This window comes from Musca autumnalis, unplaced genomic scaffold (assembly GCF_047663935.1).
Source record: "Musca autumnalis isolate F117 unplaced genomic scaffold, ASM4766393v1 scaffold_3, whole genome shotgun sequence".
Lineage (NCBI taxonomy): Eukaryota > Metazoa > Arthropoda > Insecta > Diptera > Muscidae > Musca > Musca autumnalis.
Genome location: NW_027411866.1, coordinates 68,465,603 through 68,488,823, shown reverse-complemented (window position 1 = coordinate 68,488,823; position 23,221 = coordinate 68,465,603). Strand labels below are relative to the sequence as shown.

At 35.1% G+C, this 23,221-nt stretch overlaps 1 protein-coding gene across 1 annotated transcript in view; it reads right to left on the bottom strand.

The window, feature by feature from the left end:
• Positions 1-4,678: 4,678 nt before the first annotated feature.
• The window catches only part of unc-119 (unc-119 lipid binding chaperone), a 156,476-nt gene continuing 137,933 nt past the window's right edge, over positions 4,679-23,221 (bottom strand). The window contains exon 3 of the mRNA XM_073979476.1: positions 4,679-4,722. Coding sequence (XP_073835577.1) covers positions 4,694-4,722 — 29 coding nt within the window. The 3' untranslated portion in view covers positions 4,679-4,693. The remainder of the gene's footprint in view (positions 4,723-23,221) is intronic.

Genomic DNA, 23,221 nt, shown 5'->3' with positions numbered 1-23,221 from the left:
GGGCATGAGTTCATGGTGATAACGGATCACGCTTCGTTAAAATGGCTCGTGGGCTTTAAAACTTCAGGGTTTCCGTTTTAAGATTGAACATCGCAAGGATACGCAGAACGTGGTATGCTATGTCGTGCTGTTTCCGGCAACCTTCCGGATTTGGAATGTCTTTGTGAAGGTTAAAAGTCATCAGTAACAAAACTACGAAATAATATGGACAATACCCCCGATTTGAGGGTGGTGGATGGTTTCGTGTATCGGGGAATGGAACATGCCCCATGTGACCAGATCACGGATGATATGGCGTGGAAACTTTGGGTTCCATATGTATTAGTTTCAGATTTGTTAAGAAAGCACGATTATAACTCACTCTCTTCGCATTCAGGCATCAACAAAACATTAGATCGCTTAGGAGATATAATTTTTGGCCTAACATCGTAACTGATGTCAAGGATTATATAAATTCATGTGACACTTCAGAAGCTCTATGTAGATTTCTTGGGTCCGTATCCAAGGTCAAGATCGGGTTCCAATCTTTGTAATATTAGACCATTTTTCAAAGTTTTGTTTCTTACACCCTGTAAAGAAATTCCCAGCTGACATAGTTTCAAATATGTATCTGGAGGAAACATGGCTCGACTTACAGGTTACTCAAACATTTGGGCATGTTGGAGGACAGATAGGTTCAATTTAATAGAACTGACTCCTTTGAAATTATACGTCGTATGGCTGGCGAAATAATGAAAAAGCAATTCGATCGGAATGAAAGGGCATACAATCTGCTATCCCGTGTGGTTTCTTACGACGTTGGGCAGGAGGTCTTTTGAAGGAATTTTCGCCAAAGCAATTTCGAACAGGGATGCAATGCGAAATTAGCACCAACGTTTGTGAAGACCCATATTAGAAAAAAAGCTTGGTAATTCCTATTAGGAATTAGAGGATTTACAAATTAGATCCATAGATAATTATCAAACAAAGGACATACGGCAGTAGTCCACCACAAGCGGTATAAGCTTTAGTGCTCTTGAAACCCCGAAATCTGATTTTGGTTGGGGGATAAATGTAGTGGTGCTTGGTATGGCACCATTTCCCATTTTATTGTATTCAACTATTGTTAATACATACACAAGTATGCGGATAATGCAGTGTTGCAAGCAAAATTCATCCTTAAAGTATGCTCACTAAAATGACGGCTTAACCACTTAGATAATTGAGTCTAAGTTAGCATGGAAATAGATCTGTTCTTTTCTGCGGCGGATATTTTAAAATTTGTTGATTATGTATTTGTGACAGACATACTTATTTTTGCATCAGACCGAAGTTAGAAAAGGGAGTAGTAAATATTTGCTCTTAACAAAAACGTGTGTAAGTAAGACAAAAATATTTGTTTATGGTAATTAAGTGAATAAAACCATTTCTTTCGAATTTAATTGTCGGATCCCTTGTTGGAAAACTTCATCAGTACCAGAAGCTTTCATCTTTCATTTGTTGCCTTAACCAAATCGTGTGCAAAGTGCTGATCGTTTGACAAAACCCAAGGAATTATATGTAGATCATATATACATATGCATGTACTTATGTCATCTTTGTTTAAAAATTTCACAAATTTCCTAAGTCTTGGAATTCAAGTCATTGGGTAAGACCTTATTTTGTTGTATTCTTATTCTCTTTAGGAAGCAAACTCTTATTAGGGTGATGTTCTTCTTCTTCCATATGGTGCATAACACACTATGGCAGAGAGAATCAAGCATAAACATTACAAATATTTTATTTTAAGGTACTGTTTCCCAGCAAAAAAGTTTGGAAGTAGTATAATGCAGAGTTATGATTTCACAACACCTTTAGATGCAGTCCACATGGAGTAGGGTGTCCAAAACCGAAACCGGTTAACCGGTTTTGAGTTACAAAACCGAAACCGGTTTTCGCCAAAAACGTCGTTTTCGGTTAACCGAAAAAACCGGTTATTTGTGTCGGTTAACCGGTTTTAAAAAAGTAGTAATATTTTTAAAATTTCATTACAATTGTATTCTTGAAAGTAAAATAAACTTAACTAACAAAAGGTACAGCAAAATTATAAATGTCAGATACCTTTAAAATTGAAAAATATTTTGTGTAAAATGGCACAACTCCAATATAGTTCAATTGATCTATGAAAAAACTGCGTATACGTAATATCACATGGTTGTCTGAATAACGTTATTCATACGTTTTTGAATTAGTACAGTAAACTAGGAACTTGTCGAATTTAAGGTTGTAAAGGGTAACGATAACAAAATGCATTTTGATTCCGGCACTATGATTTGAGGTTCTCAACGCAAGAAGGAGAATCCAGACTTAATAAAATGTAAATTTAATTCCTTTGGTACACAATCTTATATTTGTAAGGGCTTTTACTATTTTTAGAGCAAAATTTCTGACTTATCTTTGCTGTCTCCACTTTAAGGTTGAATGTTAAGTAACAAGGATATTATCAGATAATTATATAATAACGAATTAATTATACTTAATTTACCCCTTGCCGCACATTTTTAATTAAATATTTATCAATTATGAGCAATTTTGTACCTATTTTACAAAACCGGTTTAAACCGGTTAACCGGTTTTTAAAATTTTTGAAAACCGAAAACCGGTTTTTGAAAAGTCTGAAAATTTCGGTTAACCGAAAACCGTTTTGTTTGGAAAAACCGGTTTTTTGGACACCCTAACATGGAGTTATGAAAAATGCACCCCGTTCGATACATTTTAGAAGAACTCGCTTAAAGATCCCTATATGCAAGACAAAATATGTCGAAGTCTTTTTTTCGAAATACAAAAAAGTGTCTAAATTAAGATATCCTGAGCAGCGTGACCAGATCTAAAAAAGTGTTGCAGCTAAATCTGCTTTGAAATTATGCTAAAATAAATATTAAAATGCCAAAAAATAATGCTAAATTTAAAAACGTCGTTTTTAATAATATATACCCTCCGCCACAATAAGCGCTTTAGATAGGACACTCTGGAAGCATGCGTCTTTTGTTTGCAGGCGAAGATGGACTATATTGGTCCATGTTTTGGTATAGCCCCCATATAACGGTTCCGGCCACTTTCAGGTATTTTGCTGTTTCTGGCTGCGTTTTCAGGCCGAATTAGCTATGATTTGGTATTTAAGATTCCCAAAAAACTAAACCACCAAAAATTTGTAACATAGGGTCCCCCTTTTATAATAGCCCCAATATAACGTTTTTAGCTACATTTTCAGACCGAATTACCTATAATTTAGCATTTAGCGTTCCTAGGGGCCAAAAAACTTATCTACCAAAAACTGCCAACATGGGTTCATTTTTTGGAATAGCCTTAAATAACGAGTATTTTTATGTTTTTACCTAAATTTTGAGACCAGATCGAATCGAAACTTCTCCATCTAATATAATGGCAATGGTACTTTTGTAACAAAAAAACAACTAATTATTCCATATCAGTTCAGAATATTTCATGGTGGAAATATTTGTCCCGGCCAAACCTAACTTTGTTGCTTGTTTTATTTTATTTTCCTATTCAGATTTTCATTTCCTGCCATATTTTATATTATGCATAAATTACTAAATGAAATGTATAAAAATGAACTAAAAATTATCAGGTTTTTTTATGAAAAAGTACTAATATATTTGGGATTTTAAGGATAGAATAAAGCTAAACTAATAATTGAAATATGCTAAAGAAAATGCTAAATGGAAAATTTGCGGCTAAATACAAAAAAATAATGCTAAATTTAGCTGCAAAAAATGCTAAAATGGTCACACTGATCCTGAGTAAACGACCATACCTATTGCTGGCATCCGATTTGAAGATACGGCGACATTTCAGCTAAAAATTTTACAATATTTTTCCGTTCCCGTACTTTAGAACAAATTTCAATTAATCGGGTATGTTCTGAGACACACTTCACCTCTCACTTCACGCATTTTGTTCACCCCATTTACGCTTATTTTTCGAGTATTTTATGGATGGACTAGGGTGTACTATTCTTTTTAAATATCCTAATGAATCTTCGCGCCAACAAATTCGCAAAAGATAGGAGTAAATGGACAACAAAATGGACAACTGTATAGAGGGAAATTTAACCAGCTCAAAGATAAGGCGTATCAGATCTTCTTTACGTATAGTTCTGTTTCCCCTAACTTCTCTGGCTCGGCTTTTATTCATGAGGGGTCTGGTATAGTCTTTTCGTATTTCGGTAATCTAACGTAGTCCTCAATGTCGGTTGAACTTATAGCAATTTTGAAGGCACTTGAATATGCAGTTAACAATGAAATTCGGAGAGTAGCCATTCTTTGTGATTGTCTTAGTGGGCTCAAATCGATTAAAAGCAATTGTAAGGGTAACTAGCTTATATATAGAATTAAAGAGTTAGCTTCAAAATATTTCGAAGAAATAGAGCTGCATCACATTCCAGGACATAGTAGTATTCCACTTAATGAGACTGTTGATCAAGCAGCCAGAAGGGCTAGGGAAATCGGGTCGCCGATTGATACCCCATTGACTATCTTTGATGCAATTAACCATATTACTCATATTCTATGGTCAGAGTGGGGAGATGAATATAAAAACCGAGGCCTGTCCAGCTCCTCTCATTTCTTCACAATCTTCCCTGAGGTCACCAAGCGTCCGTGGTTTCACAAATCCATATCTGCTCCAGTGGACACAAAAACGTTAAACCGAGTAGTCACAAACCACGCTTTCTGCAATTCAACCCTGGAAAGAATGAAGAAAGTGTTGACCACATTATTTGTCATTGCCGTCGTTTTTCAACAAAATAAATTCAAATCACCTCATAAAAAAATCAAGATCCACTGTGGACTTCATCAACAAAAATGGGATAGATAAACTCCATGCCATTGCTGAATTTTTACATGAAATCAACAGTGCACCCCTATTCATATTAGCTCATTGATATGCGACCTACTGTTTATCGCCGAGTCCGAACGGAGTGTCTTAAAACACCACTTTGTGAGAAGTTTTACATGACTGAAATACTCAGGAAATGTCGCCAACATTACTGAGGGATATTTTGCCACCGTTGGAAATTTGATGTTGTCTGGCATACATTGTGCATACGATTGCACCACGGTGGCACCCATGTAGGTATAAATTGTTTAACCAAAATTATATTGAAAAATCCTTGAAACAGGTACAAATATTTTTTAATATTTCTCGATAAATGTAAATAACAACCATGCTTTTTGAAAATTATTGGAAAAACATTGTTAGCTAAAAATGTATTTTCTAAAATTGGGGTTATTCCATTCTACGAGATACAGGTGATAAACTCCGGCAATTATTATACTCTAAGTCTTTAGGCTACGACCAAAAATGTGCCTTTTAGAAATAACGGTTTCGGACCCAAAGTATGTTTGGACGAAATTCGCTTCAGACAATTTTGAGTCGATTTAGCCATGTCCGTCCGTCTGTCTGGCTGGTGCGCACGATAACTCTCTAACGGGTCAACCGATTCGAACCAAATTTTGGGTATCGTAATATTTTGTCCAAGCTTAGTTTAAGTACCTTCGGGAATTAACATATCAAACCCAGTGGATGTAACCGTACATGTGATCTTATTTTAACCATCCACATTTTGATGTTTTAATCAAATCGCCTTTTTTAAAGGTAACGTAAAACTAACAACATATCAAATAAAAGAGCAAGTTTAGTCTTTTTTATGTTTATACATTATTTTACATTTCACACATTTCGTAAAATTTCTTTTCCTCTATCAATACTATTTTTGCAACACCGCTAAAAAAGTGGCGATACATGCATCTTTTGATGCAGTGTTTGTGCTCAGCCTTTGTTAAAAAATAAAGATTACAAAAAAGTTGGATACGAAAATTAGTTTTGGAGTGGAGTTGTAGTTCATTTCGAAATCTGAGCTGTAGTGGGAGGACAATGGTTATAAAAACCGTTTGGATGATGAAGCAAAATCAACTGAGGTGGCATAAAATGCAGAGCAGAGGAAGTATACTGAGTCACGATTAAATTCAATAGAATTTTTATAATTTGCGTTAAAGTAATACTGTTCTTAATATTCTTGTTTTACACAAATAATAAATGCAATGCATTTAAATTCAATCCAAAACACTTCATTGTGATTTGGATCGAAAATGGACTACATCCTAGCTGTATGCTGTGTAAGCAAAATGGAGTGCATCCCAGCTACGTGCTCTCTTGTAAAATTCATAAGTGAATTCATAGAAAAAGATGTACTCCAACGGCACTTGTACTGATTAAACTGCATCCACTTTTGCTGGGTTGTTTCGAACCCTGAATATTAGCCACTGTAAAGGGGAGAACACAATGAGAAATTCTTGCTTATCCAAGCCTTAATTTGTGTAAAGAAATCCAAAATCGCATTTGAATTAGGTAGTACCTGGCCTTATTGTCCCAGCAACAAAAACTGGAAGTTTGCAATTGGAGTTATGATTTCACAACATCTTTCAATGTAATCCAACAGAGTCATGAAAAATGCACTCCTTTTTATACGTTTTATAAGCAGTTGCTTTAGAGATCCCTACCAAAAAAACCAGTTGGTTGATCCCTATTTATTTTTTCTAAAGACAACAAAAAAATACTGTTTAAATTTCTAAGAATTTGTTATAAAATAAAGAAATACAAGCTAAACACGAACATTTTTGCGGTAATTCACGAGACGGAAATTCTTAATGGAGGGGAGTTGGAGTCCATGTCGAAAGCTGTACTAGTGGGGTTGTATAAAATGCAAGTGTAGGGTAGGAGGAAGTAGATTAAATTTAGTTGTGATTAAATTTAATAAGGATTTTTTATAATTTGTGCTAATGTAATAAAGCTCTTAATAATCTTGTTTTAAACAAATAAAAAATTAATTTTATTTATTCTAGTGTATTTTCCCAGCAAAAATTTTGCATCCACGGATGCAGGTTAATCACTACAAATGTAATGTACATTTGCCGTTGGAGTACATCTTTTCCTATGAAGTCACTTATGAATTTTACAAGGGAGCGCGCAGCTAGGATGCACTCCATTTCGCTTCCACAGCACACAGCTAGGATGCACTCCATTTTCGATCCAAATCACAACTTAAGATGCAGTTCTTTGGATTGAATTTATATGCATTCTTCGGAATGCATTTTTAATCAGTCTAAAGATGCAATTAAAATGCAAGCCATTGCGAAATATCCCAAAATAAATAAAATGCATTTATTATTTGTGCAAAACAAGAACACAAAGAACTTTATTATATAAATACAAACTAATTATATAAACACAATTAAATTTCCATTAAATTCAGCTTTCGACATGGACTCCAACTCCAAATTACCGCAAAAATTTTCGAAATTTAAGTTTTTATTTTTTTTTTATTTTATAACAAATTCTTCGAAATGTATACACTCTTGTTTATCTTTTGAAGAATTGTGTAGGGATCAACCAACTGTATTTTTCTGTAGGTATCTCTACAGCAACTGCTTATAAAATGTATCGAACGCAGTGCATTTTTCATAACTCTGTTGGACTACATCGAAAGATGCTGTGAAATCATAACTCCAATTGCACAACTTCCAAATTTTTTTGCTGGGTTGCAATAGCTTGCATTTTGACTGCATCTTTAGATTAATTAAAAACACAATCCGAAGAGTACCTTTAAATACGCGGATGCAAACTTTTTGCTGTTTCTACCTTAATTGTTAATGTGTCATCTACCATTTTAAACCAGCCGAGACCCAGCTAAATTTTATGGAAGTGGTTCCATGAGATGCCATGATTTCACTGGATCTTTTGCATTGGTTCAAATTAAGTCGTGAAAGATCCGATCTTTTCATAAGCATTTGAACCCATTCGAAGGAAGTCGTGAAAGATCCGATCGATTCACCAGCATTTGAACCAACTTAAAGGAAGTCGTGATAGATCCGATCTTTTCGTTAGCATTTGAACCCATTCCATCGATCCAATAGAGATGAATTTTGTGTTTTTATTTTTACACATGTATATATTCTTTTATTTATCTAAATATGTACGTTTAAAGCAATGTAAGATTTATTATGCTAGGAAGTCCCAATCATTGAGCTAAAAGTAGAGTCGGACTGCACTCTTTGGTATCAGTCGTGTTCTTTTACGTGCCTGAGGTTACCAGTTTTTACCCGCAAAGTGTTTCCTTACTTTTAAAAGCATTCAATTTATATGAGAGCAGTTCACCACTTTTACCATTTTTGCAACAATTACCATTTTTAAAAGTAAAGGAACAGACCAATTATAAAAGATTCCTTGCCTGCTCTAGAGAACCCTGCTCAACAAGTCGATATGTAGATCCCTAAACGTTGTAAAATCAAAGATGTCAATATTACAAGATAGGAAAAGTCAATTGTGGAGTTAACCTCTGTTGCTACGATATCATAGCAACATTCTGTTAAACGAAAACTGTTACTCATTGGAATATTGACAAGAAAAACATTAAAACTCAAGAGTGACGGCATTCGCTTTTGATTTTTTCATTGAATGAACAATAAAAAAAGAAACGAAATAAATTTCAGCCACAAAACACGACGTTAATGTTTTCTGCCGCGAGAACTGGGAATCAAAAACGATTGGCATTGCTGTTATCAATTCCAGTGAGTTGTGTAGCCATCTGTAACCAAAATGTGGAACTATTAGCATATGTTTTTGGAAAATGCATTTGTTCGGGTCTTTATTACTATACGTCTTTGGTAAAATAAAATTCACGAAATAGTAATCTGCAGTTGGAGTAAAATCCTTTTGTAAGATGAATCAAAACCTGTTGCGGAGGAAGTAAACTCTGTTGCGTGCAGCGGCGGTGTTTAGACTGCAACAGCTGGGACGGCCGGAAGTCAAGATTCTCACTTAAATTTACAACCTGTCGCTTGCCAAACACATCGTTCCCGAAGTCTGGAAAATAGGCCCAAAAAGGATACCAGCAAAGGTAAATGTTACAAACCGATTTCACTTTTGTCGCCCGTAGCAAGGACCCTTGTGGCTATAGTTCTTCCAGCATCAGAAATAACTTTCCAGTTGCCGATCAATAGCTTAGGATCCGTATGCAGCACAACAACTGCGCTGAAGGCCATCTCCATATTAGCAGAGGACTCACTCAGAGCAAGCCGTGCTCATAATCTAGAAAGAGTAGTCTAACGTTACAAGAGAGAACCTCTAGATCAACAAGCCTTTCAACCAGGTTTAAGTAGCATTCACACGAATGCAGTCGCAGATGCAGTAAACAGTTATCGTGTGAATGCGGTCCTTGGAGAACATCCACCATCTATCGCAGCTGAGAAGCGCCAGCTGTCAGGACAAACCAGAGTAGTTTTGGGTCAATACGCTCGGGATGGTGCAGCCGTCAAAATTCCTATAGGGCAAGTACTGATGACACCGTGGAAAACATCTGCCCAGCATACAGCACAGGCCCCCACGACACACTGCTCCTTTTCAATTGCCCTACCAATCCTGCTAAGAAACTTAAGTTTGCAGCTTTGTGGTTATAAACCATATAAATAGCGATATAGCCACATTCTTACGACTGATAGACCCAGAGTCAGATTAAGCTGAAAAATGAGAATACAAACATATTAACTACTGTTACAACAACGAGAACAAACTGCAATTAAAGATCTAAACTTTATGATGATAAATAAATTATATTTATTTCATTAATTCCTTTGATTAATAAAATAAAAAAAAATGAAAATCATTTTTCAATACAGCATTTTCCATTTTCCGAACAAGACGTGAAAATTGCATGCCAAAGGGTTGGTGAAAATGACATGCCAAAGATTAGTGAAAGTGCTATTCTTGGGAATTGGTTAAGATGGCATGCCAAAGGATTGGTATAGATGCCATGCCAAAGGATTGGTATAGATGCCATGCCAAAGAATTGTTGAAGATGCCATTCCATCGAGTTAGTAAAGATGACATGCTTAAGATCTGAAAATGAATTGCATCTTTTGGGGGTCACGCTTTGTAAAAAGAATGAGTGAAGATGCTGAAAAAATGACATTCCATTTCACTTGAATAGCATCGAACATTTTGCTGGGGATGCTTAATACATTGGCTGAACTCTAAAAGTTATACGAATCTGTACATGAATTATACCCCGTTTGCTTTTAAGTGGATTTAATAAACCCACTGGGTTTAAAATGTCAATTTTATAGCGCAAACACCAAATAATTAACCCAATCACTGCGGTGGTTCCATATGGAACCACTTGTGTTATTTTACTTTTTGGAAGAAAAAATCCACATATTGAACATATTTATATTAATATTAGTATTTTCTAACAGTAAAGCATTACAGCTGTCTATTTGCTTCTATATTTCGGTCATACGGGTCCAATTTTTGTCCTAAAAGCAGGATAAAGTAAAAAAATATGAATTTTTTCACAAAACCTTGGGTTAATTAAATAAATACACTGAAAAAAATACCAAGCATCGATGCTTAAATTCATTCAATCACCCTTTTACGGTTGGCGTAGTCGTATGCGTTCAAATGTCGTAGGCGTATTTTGCATTTTTTATATGATGAAACATTATATACTACGAACATTGTTTTATTTTATAGCATCATAGATCCATAAAATATGGAAGGAAACACATTCATCATTCCCTGGACGGATTTCTTGGGTTATAAATAACATTCTGAAGCAATCTATATTTCAATAATTACACTTTAATGCCCTCTACATTTCAATAGTAACAATATTCATAGTTTTGTACCTTTGTCATTGTGAGTTTGTAAATATTCCAATTTCCCATTGTGATTGATTCATTGTATTTTAAAGTTAACTGACAGAATGCAACCATGTAAATAATTTATTCTACTACTCTTGTAAAACAACTCATTAATTACTTCTTTCGATATACCATTTTATGCAACTGTAAACTATTACTAATATATTTACGCCCTACTATTTCTTCTCACGATGAGTACTTAAGCTAGAACAAAATTCAATAAAATGGCTCAGTTTGTGATCTACAATCTAACGCGTTACATAACCATGAGATAAGATCACAAGGGGTGATCTCCATTCTAACACGTTATGTAACTATCAGATAAGATCACAATGAGACAATTTGTCCCTCCAGCAGTCTACATCAAACCTCGCTTGTGTTTACCTCTACAATCGACACCAGATTCTTTATAATGGCGCCCAACTCGTGGCCATGTATCGCGCCACACCAACCATAATCTGTGAGTAATAGACGAGAACAACAAACAATCCTCACTTGTGTTTTCATATACAATCAGAGACCAGATTGTTATAATTTACTTTTTTTGATACGAAAAATCGGTATCACGTATGGCGTTAAAATACGAGGAAAGGGTCGTGACAGATTTTGTTAACGACTGAATATAAAAAAAAACAAATCAATTTCAAAAGAATTTTTTGGCAATGACTAATGAAATATATTGGAAAATAACTAAGATAAATACAAAATATACTTCTTTAATTCATTTTCGTATGACAACTTTCGTGTTTTTATCAGATGACAAACTTTCTACTGAAAATCCGTCAAGAGTCCTCGTATAACGATTCAAGCAATGCAAATTTCTTAGTTCTTGTTCAAAAGATTATTTCGAATGTTACAATTAATAAATAAATACAATTAAAAAAAAATTTTTTTTTTAATTTTGTATGAGAAAAAAATTGTCGTTGTCGTAAATTTTTCGTGATACCATAAAATAACCCTACGACAACGACTACGCCAATGACTACAAAAACGTCTACGCCAAACAATTATTTTGATTGTAAAAACTTTTTTTGCCAAAAGAATTCTTTAAAATTTGATGTTTTAGCTTTTAAGGACGAATAATACCAATCAGTTGTTTCGACACGTCAACTTGCAATTTTGGAGACTACGCCAACCGTAATAAGGCTGAATATTTTGCATACAATTTGTATAGTGGTGATGTGAAACAACGTTTCCTCAAGTGATCCCGTATTTAAAACAATAGTTTTAAATTATTTTACAAAATCCCTAACCTTGGCGAAACTCACACTTAGATAATAGTTTGAAAACATTCACCATCATAAGCTTTTCAAAATATGACACATTTTATTTTGTCGAAAAAAAAAATAGTTATTTTATAAATAAAGCAATTTTAATGAAAATATTAAAAAAAACGTAATACAGTATGCAAAGTTCATATTCGTACACGCCTCAGAAACGAATAAAATCGTTATGCATTCCATATTTTATATTGAAATAGGGAACAATTAATGGGAATTACTATAACTAAGGTTTAAAAATAAAAAAACAAATGTTTAATTTATTCCATCTGATGAGGTCGACTCCTCAACCTCATCACTAAAAATGCAGCCCAAGAAAAACTAAGGAAAAAAAACCAAGAAAATGAAACCGCCGCGAGATGTTACTTGCCTCGTGGTTGTAGAGAGACTCATTCTTTATTTAGTTACTTCAACTATACCTTAAAATCTAACACAAAAATAAATAGACGCACAAAATGCACCATGTACCTAAAAAAGCATAATGCACCCAACAGGCATAATGCTTAGTGGGTAATAAAAATACACAATTTATGGCAGACAGTTTTCTTATCTTTAAATATAGACCCTTATCACACAATGACCTCATGCGTCGTTAAATAGAAAACTACCCAGACAGATAAAACAATTGTACAAAATTGTCCATACTCCCCGCCGTGAAAAGATCCTAATCTTTTAACAATTATATGTATGTATATGGATCTTATCTTTTTATAACCTAAATAATTTTAGTACTATTACAATTACATTTCATTTTGGAACAGCTAAATATAATATATAACATTATAAGGACTTAAATCTAGGTGATGGCACCCAACACCTTCAGCAACCAGCTAGGACGTGGATCTCTCTTCCATCGATGAATTACATAGTATATCCATTTTCGCTTGGTAGGATATTTCTTTTTAATTGTGATTGCTTTATTGATTATACCATCATAACCAGACCAACTTCGAAAACTACTTCTGGCATAATTTCCATCTTCAACATCGGCACTATTCAGCGACATCTCTATGCTATTTCCACTTTGTGGTACCATCATAACATTGGTTGGTGGTTCATGTGTTGCGCCCGTAACATAGGAAGAGCCCGCCGTCATATTGGCACCGCCATCCATTTTTTTTCGTAGTGAGGGCAATAGAACGTCTTGTCTTTACGTTTAATTTGCCGACCCTCGATTCCCTCTTCATTGGTACCCTTGTTTTGTACCTTTGCGTTAGCATCACCCTTGGAAATTTTTATGCCATCCTTCTCTCTGCTGATTACAAAACATTCCGTTTGGCTTATATCTTCTTCGTCACACAGTACTTTGTCGTCGACTGCACTTTCTTGTAGTTGTTGTGACATTTCATATCGGCATCGCTGCAAGTCAGCTTCCATATTAGAAATGGCAAGAGCATGACGTGCACGTTCACTATAGAGCAATTTGTCTAACTCATAATTGCGGGCATTCAATGTAGCATTTGTAGCTTCCAACTCAATAATTCGGCTCTTCAAGATATTAATCTCAGCACGATTATCACTAATTTGTCCTTCGAATTGTGCACGCAACTCTTGCGAAGACTGTTGCAATTTGGCTTCATACTTTGTAGAAAGCCGACAGCGTATTTCTTTAATATCTTGAGAATGAATTTGTTCCTTGTAGGTGATTTCTTCCCGCAGACTCTGAATGTTCTTTTGTAGATACTCGAACCCTTTTCTTAATTATTCAAGGTCCACAACGGTCTTTTCTTTTTCAGCATTAGCAGCATTGTATTTGGCGGTAAGGTCTTCAACTCGTGATTCATACAGACGAGCATTTTCCTCAGCAATTGAGCAAGCAATGGATTTTTGATCCACTGTTCATTTTCTTCACGTATTCGATTTATTTCACTTGTAAACTTCCGCGAAACATCATCGCGAACGTTTTCATCCTACACTACCTGAAAACTTTACTGTTCTATTAAATTCAGGAATAGTCACATTTTCAATATTCCTAATTGAATTACTATCTACCTGTCTAGTATTTAACTTGGGAACCCATTTCCCATTGATTTCTTCATAATCTTTTACTTTCACCTCTTTAGATGCTACTCTAGAAATTTTCCCAAATCTCACCATGCGGTAACAAATTTGTAAAAAGTTGAAATTTTCTACGAGATTATTCACTTTAGGAAACTCATTCAAACATTGCAACAGTACTGATGACGCAATATCATATCTGTCTTTGACATCTTCTACACTTAGAAACTCATTCCTTATCTCAGTCTCCAGCGCATTTAATGAATATTCAAAATCTCTAATTATACCTCCTTTTAATGTTTTTGAATGGCGCAGTATGTTTCTTTTTTCATACTGTTCCAATGGACTTAAGCTGTCCATCTCAGCTATATATTTATATCTAGAAAGAATTCGTGTATCTAACGAATCCTTCTTTGATTCGATCCCAAAATCTATCCTTACTTGACGATTTAAGAAGTCGAACTTTTTTATTGCATACCGCACACCTGAGGCGAATATGCTATGCATTTCATATGGAAATTTTCCCATATCACGGAGCTCCCTATCATTGTCTAAAAAATCCCTTCTTGCTTCCGTGAAGGAACTACCAACTTTAAACAACTTTTCCCTTGTTTCCCTGGTTACGCTTTTCTGAGCAATTTGCTCATTTCTAAATAAAGCGAAACAATGTATTCGCCCAACACCCTTTGATGTTGGATGAAAACCTGAAAATTCATTTTCACGAAATACACTTTTTGTCACTTTATTTATTATTTTTTTTGTTAGTAGTTATTAAAATTGGCCTAACACAATCTTTGCTTCGATTGTGCGCCTTTATATAACCTAACGAATAAACCTAACGCATTTACTTTTGACTTCGCGTCTATTACGTTATATCACTACGCGTAAACTAACACAATTTTCCTTCTTGAAAATGTGAGCCAACCACGTCACTACACTTAACACGAAAAAACTACACAAATTCCCTTTTTGAACTCGCGAGTCTATCACGTCGGGGTCACCAAATGATGAGGTCGACTCCTCAACCTCATCACTAAAAATGCAGCCCAAGAAAAACTAAGAAAAAAAAACCAAGAAAATGAACCGCCGCGAGATGTTACTTGCCTCGTGGTTGTAGAGAGACTCATTCTTTATTAAGTTATTTGTTTCAACTATACCTTAAAATCTAACACAAAAATAAATAGACGCACAAAATGCACCATGTACCTAAAAATGCATTATGCAACCAGCAGGCATAATGCTTCGTGGGTAATAAAAATACACAATTTATGGCCGACAATTTTCTTATCTTTAAATATAGACCCTAATCACACAATGACCTCATGCGTCGTTAAATAGAAAACTACCAAGACAGATAAAACAATTGTACAAAATTGTCCACAGTCATTAAGGTACTCGTACATCTAAAAGCACTATATACAGTATAGACCAAAACTAAAGAACCCCTCAGTGCATTTCTTAAAATTATAATTTTTTTTAGAAAACTACACAGTCTTACATAAGTATACGTACGCCCCATAAATCTCGGGTTTTAGAAAAAGTAATGATATTTATGAAATTCCAAGCACACAGGTTTATTTCGTCTCACTAATAAACAACATTTAATACAACAAAAGTATATTCCATAATATAAATAACGGTAAATTTTACAAAAACCAAAAAATGATACTTACAAAAGTATACATACGCCCCAAGGAAATATGAGTATTATCGTACAATTTATGGAATTAGCAGCAAAATTTATACATTTTATTGTTTTGGCGAATGTGTCTGGGTGTCCGAGATATATTTTAGAGAAAAAAAAATAATTTTTGGGTGTTAAGTGCCGTTATTTAATGCCAAACTTCTTGTATAGCTCGTTAAAGCGGACCCTTGCTGATTTCTTTCCGTTTTAGGTATTTGAGTATACAAAAGCCACAATATTAGTGTCAGATTATAGATTTTGAGATCCTAGAAAGCTTTTTAGTTGACCTTGTGCATAACACACCTTCCTGGGTGTCGATAAACTCACATTTTTCCTGGGATATCTCAGGAAGTTAATAGATTCCTCGGAATTCTTGGCTCAAATTACATACAGAAGACCTTGAATTGTGTTTTAATATGGCGTTATATAATCCTTGGACACCAATTGAATCAGAAATGTACAATTATCCGATACTTTCCGACCCTATATTGACGGTAAGGTTATAATACGAGAACTACGTTGTTCACAGTGTAAATTTCATGCTTTTTGGTAGTGATTATATTTTGATGTTTTGGGAGCAGGTTTTTAACAGAATATTTCACATTTCTGATTCAATTGGTGTCCAAGGATTATATAACGCATTTGCATTTTTCATTTCACAAAATTGTTTATAATTGATTTAAAATTTTTAAGAAAATTAAGTACAAAATAAGTAGTAGCCATCTCAAATCGAACTATATTCAAAATTTGCCGTCAAACCTATTTTAAACGAAAACTGCTGCCTACAGGAAAATAAAAAGTTTTTGTTAAAATTCGCAAATACTTTCTGAAACAAAATCGTGGGATTTGTTACAAAAATATTTTCACAATTTAAGAAGATAAAAAGTTTTTGCAAACATATTGAAATACTTTCTGAAAAACGAAAAGTGCCGCAGACGAAAATATTATTGAAAAAAATCGCGCGATTTTTTACAAAAATATTTTCACAATTTAAGAAGATAAAAAGTTGTTATAAAAATATTCAAATACATTCTGAAAAACTAAAAGCGTCGCAGTCGAAAGTATTCTTGAAAAAATCAAATACTTTCTGAAAAACGCGCGATTTTTTACAAGAATATTTTCACAGTTTAAGAAAATAAAAAGTTTTTGTAAAAATATTCAAATACTTTCTGAAAAACTAAAAGAAGATAAAAGAAATTTTTAAAAATATTCGCGATTTTTTACAAAAATATTTTCACAATTTAAGAAAATAATTTTTTTTGTAAAAGTATTCAAAAATATTTTCACAATTTAAGGAGATAAAAAGTCGAAAATATTTTTGAAAAAAAATCGTGCGATTTTTTACAAAAATAATTTAAGAAGATAAAAAGTGTTTGTACAAATATTCAAATACTTTCTGAAAAACGAAAATATTTTTGAAAAAATAACGCGATTTTCATAACAAATATTTTTACAATTTAAAACTTCTCCTAACTGCTACTTACATAATTTCGGGCATAATTTCGTTCTTAAATAATTTTATGAATTCAGGTGGATTTTGTGGATATTTCGGTATTGGTTGGCACTTAGGCCTTATCAAATGTATAAATCCGCTTACATTCTAACTTCCACTCTAAAATTTAAAAGAATGTATAACTATAAATTTCAAAATATAGCAAAGAAATAATTTATAAATTAAGAAAAAAATCGTTGGGGGTTATGTCCGCGATTTTTTTGGGCGTTATGTCCGCAGCTCTTTGCGGACATAACTCCCAACGAATTTTGGGAGTTATGTCCACAAAGCGCAGCGGACATAACGCCTAAAATCACCGTCTTGGACACTCCAGTTTAGATGGGTCTTGGCGAATTCCAGTCTGGCATTTTCATTGATCGTCGACTGAAAAATGCGGCCTCTACCGCTCTTCTGAGAAGCGTTCTTTTGCTAATTTTTAAACCTAAGCGAGTTTGTATTTGACCAGAAGATGATGTAGCAACAATATCAGGTAATGTTTTGATATAGCAAGCTTCCCTTATAGCGGTAACTCTCAATTTACAGCATTCAGAAAATTTAAGCCACATTTTCCTACTAAATTAGCTGTAATTTGGTACTTAGGGTTCATATAACTACCTCCCGATTTTAATTATTTTGCCTGAAATAATTAATAATTTAATATCATCTATGCCTACATGTTGTGCGTGTGTCATCCAGAATAAAGGATACCCAACGAAATATAGATTTCACTAGTTTTTTTTGTTCCATAAATTGGGGGTGTTTAGTTTTGTCCGTTTATATTTTCGACCTAAAATGTGTTTTTTTTTAATTTTAACTTTTGTTTATAAAATTCTAAATTCCTTATGTTTGTGTTTTTCAATAATGAAGATATACATAAATAAAAGAAAAATATAAAAAATACAACTTTGTTTTCTTAAAAAAATATATAATTTTAAAAAATGTATTTTTACATTTTTCTACTGCTCAGGACTTCAAAAGCAGAAAAGATAAAAAAATGAATGGAATTTTGATTAAATAATCCTTAAATACCACAGATATATAGTACATCTAGGTGTACGAATAGGAAATTTGCCACCCACATGGGCGCCATATACAGTGTTGGCCACATGATTAGCACACCCAACTACCATAATTTATTTTGCCTAAAAAGGCCTTCAAAATTAGTTGCATTTAATAAAGTATTTGTACGCAATATAGAAAATGAAACATAACTGTTAATTTGAATAACCCCTATTTTGTAAATAATTTCAATATATCCGTCCATATGCAGTTTTATGTCGCTTTCGTTTGGAAATAAATTCCAGTCTGCTTGTTATACACTCCACCAGTCACCGAAATTTCAGAGTGAGGGAAAGATATGAGGTTGTCGCTGGCTGCGACGTGAGTTTCTCCTGAGAGGGATAGCGAATTTAACCACTTGCGACAAACCCAAACGACCAAACAGAAAACACCAACAATTTCATTCAATACGGGTTTATTGCTTAACGCTTTTATTTCTAAAAAAATATGAAATTAAAAAACCAATAAAAAATATTCTATAGAGTCACACAACTTACCGCAGTCTTTATCCATCACGAACTAAATTTATTAAAAAAGGGCGACAGTAATAAACCACCAAGTTCCACTGCATTGCAAATTTCTCGGAATTTGTTCCAACAAAAAACCTGTTTGAGTGACAATCAATGCAGTAGAATATGAGGAGAAAAAAAGACTGCGGTAAACAAAAACATAACAAAGGCTCAAATGATCAATAAGGAGAACGACTCAAAACAAAATATCAAAAACATAGAAACACACACATGCAAACATATGGATGGCTGTGTCAAATGACTACACCATCTTTGCCTAGGTACACCCCTTGCACTCGACCTCTTCTCCATTCACGACGAGAGACATCACGATCACAAATTAATACCAAGTCACCTTGGGCTATGGGCTTTGTGTACTGGCACTATTTAGCTCTTCTCGTCAGCGCACAGTGGTCGAAACCACTGATCTAGCGTCGCGAAATTAATAACTTGGAAACGAATGAAGATATCTTTCTGAAATTTTGCACAAACTCAATCTGTGTCTGTGGGTAATTATGGACTAAATATGAACAACATAGGCAAATATTTTGGTATAGACCCCATAAAACGGTACCTCCTGATATTCGATATTTTGAGGATTTAAGCCACCTTTTCCTTCCAAATTAGTTGTAATTTGGTACTTAGGGTTCCTAGTGATCACTAAACCTTTCCACAAAAAATTGTGGACATAGGTCCACGTTTGGGTATAGGCCCCTTTTAAGGTACCTCCCGACTTTCAGTAGTTTGGGGATTTAAAGCTACATTTTCCGACCAAATTAGGTGTTATTTGGTATTTGGGGTTCCCAGTGGACACAAACATTCTCCACCAAAAATTGTGAACATAGGTCTACATTTTGATATAGCCCCAATTAACCGTACCGACAGATTTTGGGTATTTTGAGGATTTAAGCTATTTTTCAAGACCATTTATCAGCAAGATTTGCAGCTAAATTTTGGTTATTCGGAATCTAGGGAGTCCAACTTAATTATTAAAAAAATAACTGGACCGAACCTCGGTGGACCTTTGTAGTTACGCTCCATACAACAAAAGTATATTGCACTAAAAACATACAAAATATAATAATTTTTGAAAATTTATTGCTTTATAACTATGTAACTTTAGGCCCCAAACATTTTATTTTAATTTAACTTAAATCCTCCCCTATCAATAAAAAATAAACTTTGTTTAGTTTTATTACGAATTTATTTAACAATTAAACAAGTATTAGATCAGGTTTTTAGCAACAATTTTATTAAAATCTTGCACTTGACACTGAATAACTGAGTGAATATTTACAACAACAAAAAAGTAAAAACAAAATCTTAGTCAGCATAGTGTCTGTAATCGATAATTCAAAACATTTCGCAATTTTATACTTTGATTTTTTGACTTTCGCGCGGCTAGATCAATGATTTCGGCCTCTGTGCAGCGTGGGCAAATATTCGGGGATCCACCTTTTCCAAAAGTGGTCACCAAGCTGTCGTGAGATACGCCACTGCTTCTTCAACACAGCTGGTTTGTCGACAATTGTTCCGGCTGGAGTTTCTGGCATATTTTGATGGCCCAACAAAAATTATTCGGCGTTAATGGTTCTTCTTCATCGGGACCAACAGGCAGATGGGTTAAAGGGCGCGAATTGGCAATATATTCGGCTTCAATGAGATGACTGTGTAACGTGTGCTCTCTGGGGGCGACTTCCTTCAACGTTACACGCAATATCTTTTTGACGCATTGAACCATCCTTTCCCAAATGCCTCCTTCTGATGGATTATATGGGCAAATGAACTGCCAGTCAATGCCTTTTGTAGACAACTCATCTTTCACTCGGACCACATCGAAAACTTCTTCAAATCTCTTGGCTTCTTGGTCTGCTCCAACAAAATTCTTGCCATTATCACTCCGTATTCTTATGGGCGTTCCTCTTCGATTTATAAAATTGCGTATGGCTAAAATGCAGGAATCGGTTGACAGATCAAAGGCAATCTCCAAATGTATGGCTCTGATCGTCAAAAATGTAAAAAGAGCCACCCATCGTTTTTTATTACGTCGACCAATGGTGATGGTAATTGGGCCAAAATAATCTAGCCCAGTATAGGCGCAAATGGGCGGACATTTGGAGTTAATCTGTCGCTGGGCAGGGAACCCATAAATGGCGGCAATGGAGAGACACGGCGTAATTTGCAGACATTACATTTAGAGATACAGCTTTTCAATAGTTTTCGAAGTCGTGGAATCCAATAATGTCTTCTTATGGCGGCAATAGTGGCTTCAAAGTTTTGGCACTTCATCTGTTTATGCTCATGAACAACAATAAGTTCGGCTAGGCGATGCTTTGGTTAAAGTATAATGGGACGTCTGGTTTCAATAGGCAAACAACTGGCGGAATCAATACGTCCATATACTCGCATCAAATTGATCTTATCAAACTCATTGCTTTTTGAAATGGAACCAACAGACTTTAAAATATTCATTTCGAAGGAGAAACTTTCATCTTCAAATATCGTTCGGCAAATCTCAGGACATTGTACGTTTTATCCTGAGAAATGAAGAGGAACGATTAAAATCAATAACGAAGCTCTTCTTCAGGCGGCTCTTCATTGGAGGTTGAAATCATTTCGGGCCAATTATCCTCCGACTGATGCAAAAATTGTGGACCTTGGTACCAACGAGAATTAAACGAGAAATCCATATTTCTTTGGTTTTTGTCGTTTCATCGGCAACATTCAAATTTGTGGGCAACCATATCCAATCAGTAGGACATGTGGAATCTTATATGTCTGTGATTCGATGGGCGAGAAATGGCTTATATATTCTGTTTCAGAATTTATCCAATTGATGACAGTTGAAGAATCAATCCAGCAAATTCGTCGGGAAATCTTGACAGAATGTTCCTTCTCGATAGTGCACAGCAGACGAGTTCCACGGCAGCTTGTAGTTCAAGTCTGGGTATGGTCATTGACTTCAACGGGGCACATTTCATTTTTTTTTTTGAGGTAATAAAAGAGACTCCAATTTCACCATCTGACTTTATTGACCTCCAATATGACACGGCACCAAATGCGTCTTCGCAGGCATCGACGAAAACATGCAATTCGACTCTTTCAAGCAATCCAATTCTAAAATAGTGTCGGGGAACACTCATTTGGCAACATTCTTCAACTCATCACGCCAATTATTCCATATGTCATACAGTTCATTTGGGATATCTTCATCCCACCGAATATCGTGTCCTCAGACTTCTCTCAACAGCAATTTAGCAGTTACCATGAAGTGACTTAATAAGCCCAAAGGATCGAATACCGACATGACAACACTCAACAATTCTCTTTTTGTCGGACACCTTTCCCCACTGATGATGTCTGGTTTGACTCGATGGAATTTCAGCTCAAACTTGAATGCGTCGTCACCAGGATGCCAATACATGCCTAAAATCTTTTCTATGGAAAACTGTACATCGGCTAAATCATCACAGAAATTGACCTTTCTTCCTAAATAACCTTCCAGAGCCACGACAACCTCTCTTGAATTCGATGTGAAATTGCGCAACTCGAAACAAGCTGACTTATGTATTTCACGTACTCGCATCGATATCTCTACGGCTTTCTCGGCAGTTTCGAAGCTGTCGACGAAATCATCCACATAATGGTTGTCGATAATTGCCTTCACTGCTCAGGGGTAACGTTCGCGAAATTCTAGGGCATTGGTCTCTTTTACATATTGGGCAATACATGGCGAGCAAGCGGCTCCAAACGCATCACAGTCATCTCATAAACATCTGGGGGACTATATTCATCTTTACGCCAAAGAAATCTTTGAGAACACCTATCTTCTGGGGCAATAACAATTTGGTGATACATCTCTTTGATATCTGCGCAAACAGCAACTTTCCCCATTCGAAAATTTAACAAGACGGCAGGCAGTGGTCTATATTGTTGAGGACCCTTCAATAATTTCGAATTTAGAGAAACTCCTTCGACTTTGGCGGCAGCATCAAACACGAAGCGAAGTTTCCCAGGCTTCAGGGGATTCAACACTCCAAAATGTGGTAGATACCAAGTTCTCGGGATACAAATAGATTTTTCGGATGATGATAACTTTCGCACATACCCTTTGTTGACATAATTCTGAATGATTCTTTTGTAGTTGGCTCTAAACTCAGAATTCTTCTTCATTTTCCGCTCAATTCCAACAAGTCGATTAAAGGCCATGGAATAGCTATCCAGTAGGACTACATTCTCATCACACCAAAGTAGTCTGGATTGAAATCTTCCGGTAACCTTTATCGTAGAATCCTTGAGCAACTGTCTGGCACGAAAATCGTCCTTACCCTCTATAGTCGGCAGAGCCTTGACACCAAAATTTTCCGTTTCGAAGTAATTTGACACCAAATCATATAAATTTTGATCTGGCTGAGCTGTCAGCAAGCATGTGTGGGATCTAGGCTGTCTTCCACACACCTGAC